The sequence below is a fragment of the Phaethon lepturus genome, unplaced genomic scaffold (genome assembly GCF_000687285.1).
Source record: "Phaethon lepturus isolate BGI_N335 unplaced genomic scaffold, ASM68728v1 scaffold22117, whole genome shotgun sequence".
Taxonomy (NCBI): domain Eukaryota; kingdom Metazoa; phylum Chordata; class Aves; order Phaethontiformes; family Phaethontidae; genus Phaethon; species Phaethon lepturus.
The window spans coordinates 19,275-28,773 of NW_010555580.1; the positions used below are offsets into that span (position 1 = coordinate 19,275).

General features: G+C 34.5%; 1 protein-coding gene across 1 annotated transcript in view; it reads left to right on the forward strand.

The window, feature by feature from the left end:
• Positions 1–1,220: 1,220 nt before the first annotated feature.
• Positions 1,221–9,499, forward strand: part of VTI1A (vesicle transport through interaction with t-SNAREs 1A) — a gene marked incomplete at both ends in the record, with an annotated part of 11,732 nt that continues 3,453 nt past the window's right edge. Inside the window, 2 exons of the mRNA XM_010292206.1 lie at positions 1,221–1,298; positions 7,986–8,006. Coding sequence (XP_010290508.1) covers positions 1,221–1,298; positions 7,986–8,006 — 99 coding nt within the window. The remainder of the gene's footprint in view (positions 1,299–7,985; positions 8,007–9,499) is intronic.

Here is a 9,499-nt window from a genome sequence, read left to right on the forward strand (position 1 = left end):
TTCCTAGCATAAGGGGTGACCCACTTCCAAACTTTTTTGTCACAAAGGTAATGAATTTCCCTGTGCTCAATATAATTTCTAGTGAGTTGTTTCCTGTGCCCCAATCCCAAGCATGTTTTTTGGCACAGTTGTCCAGTTAGGGAAAGTTTGAGGAGGGACTTGTTTCTGCTGAGTTCCTACTGGTAGTGACTACCACTGTAGAGTGTGAGGGAAGCTCCCATCAGTAAAGGAAGGCCTTACAGCTTAGTCCTTGCTACCTGGGGGTTTCCTCCTCTGATGCAATGTAATACCGATCAGAACTGTACTCAAATATAAAAAGGTTTTATACACTATCTTAAAAATCCTTTCTCTCTTTTAATGGTGAATGTAGGAATATTAACCAACTAAGGGCCTTCGTTGGCCTGTTTGGCCAACAGAGAAATTGAAAGCTGGGCTGGTGTTCTCTGTATGAGTTTCCCCATTGTTCCTCTGAATGTTGTGCTACCTTGGCAATCTTCAGACATTTGCTTTCCATTGCTCAGCACTTGATCTAGTTTAGAATCTATATGATGATCAGTGCATGAGGAAATCTGGTGTTCATAAGCTGTAATGACTGTCATAACAATCTCATGATTGACTGTCTCAGTTTTGTGGTGTTTCCATGAACTGCTGTAAACCAGTGTAAGCCTTAGCAGCATAAGACTCACTTGTTAAGTTTCTACATCTTTAAGTTCAACCAGTTTTGTCAAAGATGTGTTGTTCACGTTTGGGTTTTTTTTAATATGGGAAAAGCTCAGTCTTCCTTTCCTGTTTAATGGCATCACTGCAGTTTTATTCTTGAGTTCTGCGTCCAGCTAGCAAGTGTTCTTCAGAAAGGTCCATTTGGTTCCTACACATGCATTTCTTCAACACTTCTGGTTTTAGTGTATATTGCCTCTCCTTGTTACCTGTTTATCGGAACTGGGATCACACATGATGTATCTTGAACTTCACTGAAGCTGTTTTCGTTGCTGAAGTGTTGAGGGTGTGACTGTCTTAGAAATACTAAGGTTTTGCCATGCAGATTTGTCAAAATACAGCAGTTGAAGAACTTTTTAATAACTTTTACTTGCAGATTTTATTTTTTATTTTTTTATCAAATAGGTATCCATTAGGGGGCTCTCGAGGTTTAAGATGATCAGCCTTGATACCAATGGCTTCGGAGCTTTACTTCCTAACCCTTTTTTCTTTTTGTTTTACAGAAAAGGTCACTGATCGCCTACAGTGATGAGGTGCGGAATGAGCTCCTAGGGGATGACGGGAATTCCTCAGAGAACCAGGTAGGATGCTAATCAAGAAGCCCTAGTGGGTGGCTGGAGGGTGAAGGAGGTCACTGGCACACTGGGCTTCTCAAGCTGCTCCTTAACAGCATTAGCAACAATTCATGTGGAAGTGATACTGTTTAATGCAAAGCTGGGGTCTTAATCAACTTCAAAATGTTTCTTGGAGATCTTACATTTAACCCTTTAACTTGTGATCACTGTCTGCTACCTTAAAAAAAATCTTTTCTTCTCTTTTCTTTATTATTTAGTACTTAAGAAATAACTTGAAACGCGCTGTTTGCCGACAAAGCCAAGGTCTTCACCTCAAACACATGTAAAAGGAATAAAAAAAGTACATAATGCAGCTGTGATGATAATGCAGTATAATTAAATCAACTGGCAGACAAAACAAATGAAAGTGCACTCCCAGAATTAGGCAGTACCCCACTCAGTTTCCTTGTGTAGTTCCTTCCCTGAACAGATTTTCTCTCCTTGTACCAAAAACACAAGTGGTACTAATAAAAGCATGCTTTCATAATGCATGTTGTACTAGAATGCAGGGTGCTATCCATCTCTCTTAATGAAGGGACACTTGATAATCCGGAGGCTTTTTTAAAATCTTGTAGCCATATTGTTGTTCTGGGTACTGTAGTGAGGGTCCTACTAAACTACTGAAAATTATCAAGGCAACATTATATTTGGGGGACTTCGACCCACCTGTTAATATTCCTTTTGGTGCTGAAACTTGTTTGACAAGCTCTGTCTGAAGGCAGAATGTTTCTTTTCTTTTTGAAAATCATGTCAGCTGTAATCAAAGTTATGCATTTTCAGTTAGAAGTTAGTTGAAAGTTTTCTTGAATATCAGATTTTCTTTTCTGACCAGATAGAATTTAAATTGTTTTGATAGTGAAAGTGAAGCTTATTTAAATGGTTACTTGGTAAATGCAATATTAAATAAGGAAATGGAACAGAACCATGTTCTGAAATTTTTAGTATCTTCTACTCTCAATATAAGCTCAATTCCATTACGGATTGCAAAAAAGAAAGACTTGGAGACTTATTCCAGTACAATGAATTTTAAAACACAGGCCCCTTAAGCCTTAATCTTACACAGCCCATTTAAAATACTGTACAAGTTTTAAACTCTGTAACAGACTTTAATACATACATTAATAAAATTATACACTGGATACAATATATGTAGAGTCAGTAGTGTACAGAAGCTATAATATCTATGTGAAGGGTTAAATTTAAAAGATATTAATCTTCATATTTATGTATCATAGCAAAGGGGGATTCCAACATTTGAGTAAAATAAAGAGGAGTTTTTATCCCTAAACAATGAGTTTATGGAAAGGATGATTTCAGGGAAAAGAGTTTCACAGTCTGCCTGTCATGATCATAAACTCAGTCCTGCGAAAGTGTTAAGATTCTCATTTTATTTCTTTTAAGGTGTTGCTATTTTTACATTTCAAGAAAAAATTGTGTGAATTCGGACATAAAAGGGCAATTGTGATGATAAGCTTTACTTATAACAGAATATTTTATGTGGAGGAATGAGATAAAATATTTTATTTTCACTTTTTAAGGAATGGTTAAATAACTGGTTCACATGTGTGGTTTTTGAAAGTTATGATCTTTTTTCTAAACTTGATGGAAGAAATATGGTCTCATCTCAAGGAACCAAATGATATTTTCAACCATTTGTCAACATGAGTTTTTTATTCCAAATGACCGCTTCTTAAATGGAAGAAAATTTTGGGTGGTAAAGGAGTTTATGTAGTAACCCAACTTGAAATTGTTACCCCCATGCCTTTGGAAGTTCTGAATTTCTTTCCTTTCTTCCTTGAAAAATGTTATAAAACGTCATCATAAAGGAGTCAACTAACGTTTTTTAAATATGTGAATGGCAGTATTTAAAAAATATTAGTTTCCATGTTGTTCCAATAATCTGTATTACAGTCTTTTTCTTAAGCAATATAAATATTTATAATTTTACTTATATGCATGTAGTTATGGATACAAGCAGTCGGTGCAAGAACTTAAGTCTGATGTTGAGCTTGTCAGAATGTGCAACTATCCAAACTAAGTGTAAGGTTTGGGTACTTAAGATATAGTGAACATGTTATCTTGACATATTTAACTCAGTAACCCCAGGTCTAATACGCTTTCACTCCTACACATTATTGTATCAGTAAAAAGCTTGAACTAGATGATGAAAATACACTCAGGTATAACTTACATCCATATAAAATGTTTGAAGATGTTTCAAATTTTTTATTTAATTTTGTCTGATGGGAATAAATACAGGTAGATGGATTGACTCTCCCCCTGATATATTGGGGCTTTCACTTATCAATCAGTTTGGGTTAGGTTGAAATAGTTAAACTGAAAGGTGGTTGGGGTTTTTTTTCCCAATTTAGTCACCAAATTTTGAAAGAGGAGAGAAGAGGAGGGATGCATCTTCTGGCAAAGGAGCAATGGAGTTGTTGAAAAAAGTTGCCAGCTCAGAATTGCTCCTGTACCAATCCACAAATATTGGTGAAACCTGCCAATAGACATGCTGACTATCTGGTTAGACTGGGGTGCTAGGCTGAGGAAACAAGAGATATGAGCTGTATGTTTTAGGTGTGGTCTTTGTCATCATGATAACATTTGCTAGTGGCTAGTACGACCATGTTTAGTATCTAGAAACAAATGGGGCGCAATTTGGATCCTTTCTTTATTCAACTTCTGGTTTCTGAGTTGAGTTTCAAAGGTACAGTTACAACAAAACACAAACAAGTTATTAGCTGTAACGAATAGGGTTGTAGGTATGAGTCTCCAGTTGTTCTTCCAAGAAAAAAGATTGAAGTACGAAGAACAGTTTGAAGAGTTAGCAAATTATGATTGGTCTTTTGTCGTCTTTTTTTCTTCAACATCTCTCGTAAGTAGCTGTCATCATGTGTAGATGACAACGACTTAGAATACCAGAGCCTTATAATGATTATACCAAGATTTAACTAATTTTACCAAGTAAAAGTAAGAAGTTATGAGAATCGTACAGTACTGCCATTCAAAGTTGTTGCATTTTTTTTTAAATAAATGCATCTTTGTCTGATGAGATAGCTAGTGACATAATGCTCTTAATGCATTTAGGATTTAGTAAAGTCATTGCTTAGTATGCTTTAATTTCTTCTTAATTTGAATCTGGTGAATGCAGTCAGATGAAGCACATAGAGAGGATGAGAATCAGGAGGCATCCCTTCTCTCATCAAAAAAGCCTGACCTCACAACCCCAAACCCAAAAACCTACTGTGTGCATTGGGTTGTTATTTATTTTCCAGGAGTGGTCTTAAACGGGCTCTGTTACTTTCAAGTCTTATTTGTCATTCTGGCCACCGATGTTTATCAAATCCCTTGAAAATTTTGAGCTTTGCAGTGCAATGGTACACTACTTAAAGTTGCGGCTTCATTTTAATAATCACAGAAATGTTTTATGTGGTGATTCATTTTTTTTTAGAAAGTATATGTTGGATTAAATCAGAACTTCTTCTTGACCAAAATAGTGTCAGGTACAGTATTACCAGCTTCCTTGAAATACAATACTATTCCTTTCTCAACTATGTTCATTAATAAGTTTAAATAAATTTGCATTAGGTTACATTGCGTGTCCGTATAGACATACAGTGTATATGTGATTTCTGGTGAACAAATATTTTGTGGCTACTTAATTTCTGACTACAAAGTTCCGATAATATTAGATTTGGGCTTGCTGTGCATAAAGTGTGTCAAACTTCAGCTACAGACCAGGGGGTGAAGTTGGTCAATTTAATTCCCCAAGATCTAAAGAAGGTCGGTATCATTTCATATAGCCCTGGCACAGCAGATCATTACCAGACACAAATCTGTTCGTTACATGCCGAGGGTTTATAGCAAAATAAATAGACTGTCATCATAAGTTCAGAAAATTGTGTGTTCGACCCACGATAATGTGTAAAGGGCGTTTAATAGAGTTCAGCATTTATTCGTTATCTATATGCGGACAGAGACGGCGGTAGCGTTATCAGCTTTTTAAAAAAAATTCGGTAGTTTTCTGTCACGTGACGTGCCTCACAGACAGACACACACACACACACACAGGCACACATCCCATCTTGCTCCCTCGCTCTCTGCGGCGCAGTTTTGATTTTAGTCACAGCAGAAGGCTTAGCCACAAGAGATTCCACTGGTTCAAACCAGCGTAAACCAGATTTTTTTTTAGCCTACAAAGGAAGAGATTACCTCTTGTATCGAATTCTGTATTGCAAAAAAAAAAAAAAAAAAAAAAAAAGAAAAAAAAAAGAAAAAAAAAAAAAAAAAGAAATTGAATGTTGTATGGAATGTTCCTTCAGCCAGCCCGGGTCAGCTGTCTTGGCCGTGCCCCCTCCCCGCTCCCCGCCCCCCCCCAAAAAAAAAAAAAAAAAAAAAAAAAAAAAAAAAAAAAAAAAAAAAAAAAAAAAAAAAAAAAAAAAAAAAAAAAAAAAAAAAAAAAAAAAAAAAAAAAAAAAAAAAAAAAAAAAAAAAAAAAAAAAAAAAAAAAAAAAAAAAAAAAAAAAAAAAAAAAAAAAAAAAAAAAAAAAAAAAAAAAAAAAAAAAAAAAAAAAAAAAAAAAAAAAAAAAAAAAAAAAAAAAAAAAAAAAAAAAAAAAAAAAAAAAAAAAAAAAAAAAAAAAAAAAAAAAAAAAAAAATCTTTGTTTCAAAAATATGCTGATTATCATAACCTAAAATGGTGGCTGCACACGGCTTAATGCTGTTTACAGTTGACCAATGAGCATAATAAAAATAATGTTTCAAAATAGAAAAGTAAAGGTAACACATTTTCATCAAGAGCATTGTTAAATGGGGGAAAAATACATCTTTTGTTAATTTGAATGAATATCTTTCAGCCAAAGTTAAAAAAAAAAACAAAAAAACAACAAAACCCTCTCCCATTACTTGGCTTAGCTGCAAATCCCATGCAGAGCTTAAATTCAGCCATGCAGCACAAACAAGATAGAACATTTTTGTTTGGCACCTATTGAAAAAACAAATGTGCAGCATTTTAAAACGCTCACTGATTATAGCAGGGTGGCATGCCCAAACGGGCTCTATTGCGGGAGAGTAGTTTTAAACTTTGGCCCTTTAATAAGTATCATAGTCAACCGAAGAATGGTGGCCTCAGAAAGAAAAGATAGCTATGTGATCAACTCCCAGATCGTCTCTTTCTAAAGAGCCTTAATGTTTGCCTTTTTGGGGAAGAAAGGGGGGGAAGAGCTGGAGAAAGAGACCAATTTACGATAGGCCAAGCACTTGAATTTAAGCGGGGTTTGGCAGGCAATGCCGTTATCTTTATACCAAATTCTAGCAAAGTTCCTTGAGCTACATACTGAAGAGCCATTTCAGTTTAAGCCCGCGTGGTAGTAGCCCTCCTAATTACATCTAGTTAGAGCTTCGTTGTCCGTTTTGGTAACGGGGTGAGGCTTCCGTTCAGTTTTAGACGAGCCATATGAAACAACAGAGAATAATGGAGGTTCTTTTGTTTCCTTCATGCTGGCGAGGCTTTATTAGTAGTAAACATTCTCAGTTTACACACGTGTTGAAAATTAGCGTTGAGAAACTGTAGGTGAAGTATCAGCATAAACTGAGCTAATGATGTAGCTGTTGTAATTTCGAATTCAACTGGAATCGGTGAGAGAACTGTAATTTTTTATAAAGAGCCACTCTTATGCAGATGTTTGTTGTGAGTAATTATACGTTTTGTTCCAGTACAAATAATTTATCTATCTCTCTGAGGGGAGAGCATATTACAACATAGCTTGATAATCAGTTTTTTATAGTAAAAAAATTCATTTTTATAGTAAACCTGCCAGAGCAATACTATTAATAGTGTTAGTGTGTTGATTTACAAGTATAAATTGATAAATATAAATGTATATACTATGTAAGTAAACACACACAATGTGTGTTTGTATGCATACACCGTGTAGTGGTCTAGGATTAGGAACCTGGAATGGAACTTTTCAAGGGAAATATGTTTCATGTTGTTCCCTATTTCTTTGTCTATTTTAAAATATGCTATACAATAAAAAATAATTCTGAGCCATTTAACTAAGCTGCTGATTTTTTTTTCTTTAAACTGGAAAAAATCCTCTATATAAGGTTCAATGATAAAATTAGATAATACAGTTACATTAGAACTCAGGTATATAAAAATTGAAATACTGGTTGCATGCTATAAAGATGCAGTCATCTATTAATAAGTTAGATCTGCTAGTAAAATAAGAAATCAGTTGTCAAAACTGAAATATACAGAAAACATTTTGAAAACTTGTATATACAAAACCACTTCAGCTGTACAGTCTTCGAAGAGAGGAATAGTAAACTTGTTTTTTTTCTTTATAATATAGACTTCTATGAAGTCATTCCCCTTTATTTCATGATGGTGTCTTAGATGTGGTTTAAAAGAGAATTTCACACTATTCTCTTTGTTTAATGTGACAGTGTGAGAAAGTGATCTTTATTCGTTCAAAAAACTCTGCATGTAGTCTATGTTTAGGTTCTTTTAATGTGTTTGTCTGTGATTTTTAAATGCTAAACATGTAAACAGATAAATTGTCAATGTTAATTCTGTATCCTGTCACACAACTGATCTTTCTTTCCTGCCATTTCTTTCCTTTTTATCTTTTTTGTGCGTTCATGTTGCAGTTGATAAAATTACGTGAAGAGGTGAGTACTTTCTTGCTTTTTGTTGTCTAGCTTTCCCTTTAAAGCTGACTTTCCAATTCTGAAGTAGATCTTTTTGTTCATTGTTGCAGGGAAATCTACACAAAGCAAAAATATTGATTACATTGCTTTAAAATATTCACTGTTGTGCCTCTTTTTCCCTAATAACTGTATACTTACATAGGAATCTCTAGATCAAGCCTTAGAAATTAACATCCTTTGATAGTGGAAATTTTTTTAAAGGCCCTAGAAAAAGAAAGGGGGGAAAAAACCCCTATTTGATCTCTGCTAGAATACCATGATCAGATCAGGTACAGTAATAATCATGTTTGCATCACAAAATCTTTGATAGGGTAAATACATTTATACACTAGTATTGAAAGTGAAAGCATTGCTTCAGTAAAAACCTGTGCTGAAACACTGTAAAAATTACACAGTATTTCACAATGTTTTGAGTTCAGTGTGAGGTATCCAAGTAGCTTATGTATTATATTGGATATTGTATACCCACCGAAAATATAGTACAGGTAGACCTACACACACATATCAATATTTATTATTTATTTGTGAGTGCTGTACCTCCGTGGGTGTAACACTAGAGATCAGTATTCCAGAACACCTTTCTTCCAGTTATAAAATGACTCATAAATATTTAGAGAGAGAAGTCTATTTTAATGGTCAGTTCCCCAAATGTTTCAGTATATTTTCTGAAATTAATCTCCTCTGTTACTTACTACTGTAGTAAAGCAGGTATCTGAAATGCTGGGTTTTTTATTATTTCCCCAATAGCTGCCAAAAAGAAGGTCTCGGTAAAGTCAAGATTACTTATAGGTCAGATTTCTGAAGGGTTTCGTACGGAGAGTTTGAACCAGTGAAGTATTTGAATAAATATATTTAGAAGCATGAGTATTTTAACATCACATATTTTTCTGGTATCTTTTTGAAACGTGCGTGCCCAGACATATCAGTAATGAATACGGAGCTCTGCAGGAAAGGATTTGTAAGTTTTAGAAATTGTGATGACAAAGAATTGTAAAGTAACCAGATTAAGGACAATTACAGAGAATTCTTAAAAGCAGTAAGATATTTGTGATATAAAGATTCTTTCACTAGTTTGCTGAATGCTTCATTTTTCCTCTCCTTGTGGAGCTGATATTAATATGTTAAAGCTACAGAGGAAAACAGTTAACAAAAAAAAAAAAACAAAACCCCAAAAAAACCCCACAACAAAATAAACATGTAACCACATGAAAGCCCTCCCACCACTGCTGAGCTCCCCTCCCCAATAGTCCCAGTATTTAAACAGATGACAATATTGTTGCAAGGGCTTATACAGCCTGATTTCTGAGATTTTTCGGAAGAACAAGGTTCATTTGCTCATCCCTTTGTCAACACCTGCACATTTGCTCCTGTGCTTTTGTAAAAGTGTAGTAGGATCATTTTTGCTTGCAAACATAGATTATAGTTATATATAAAAAATGTAAAGTTTCCCAATT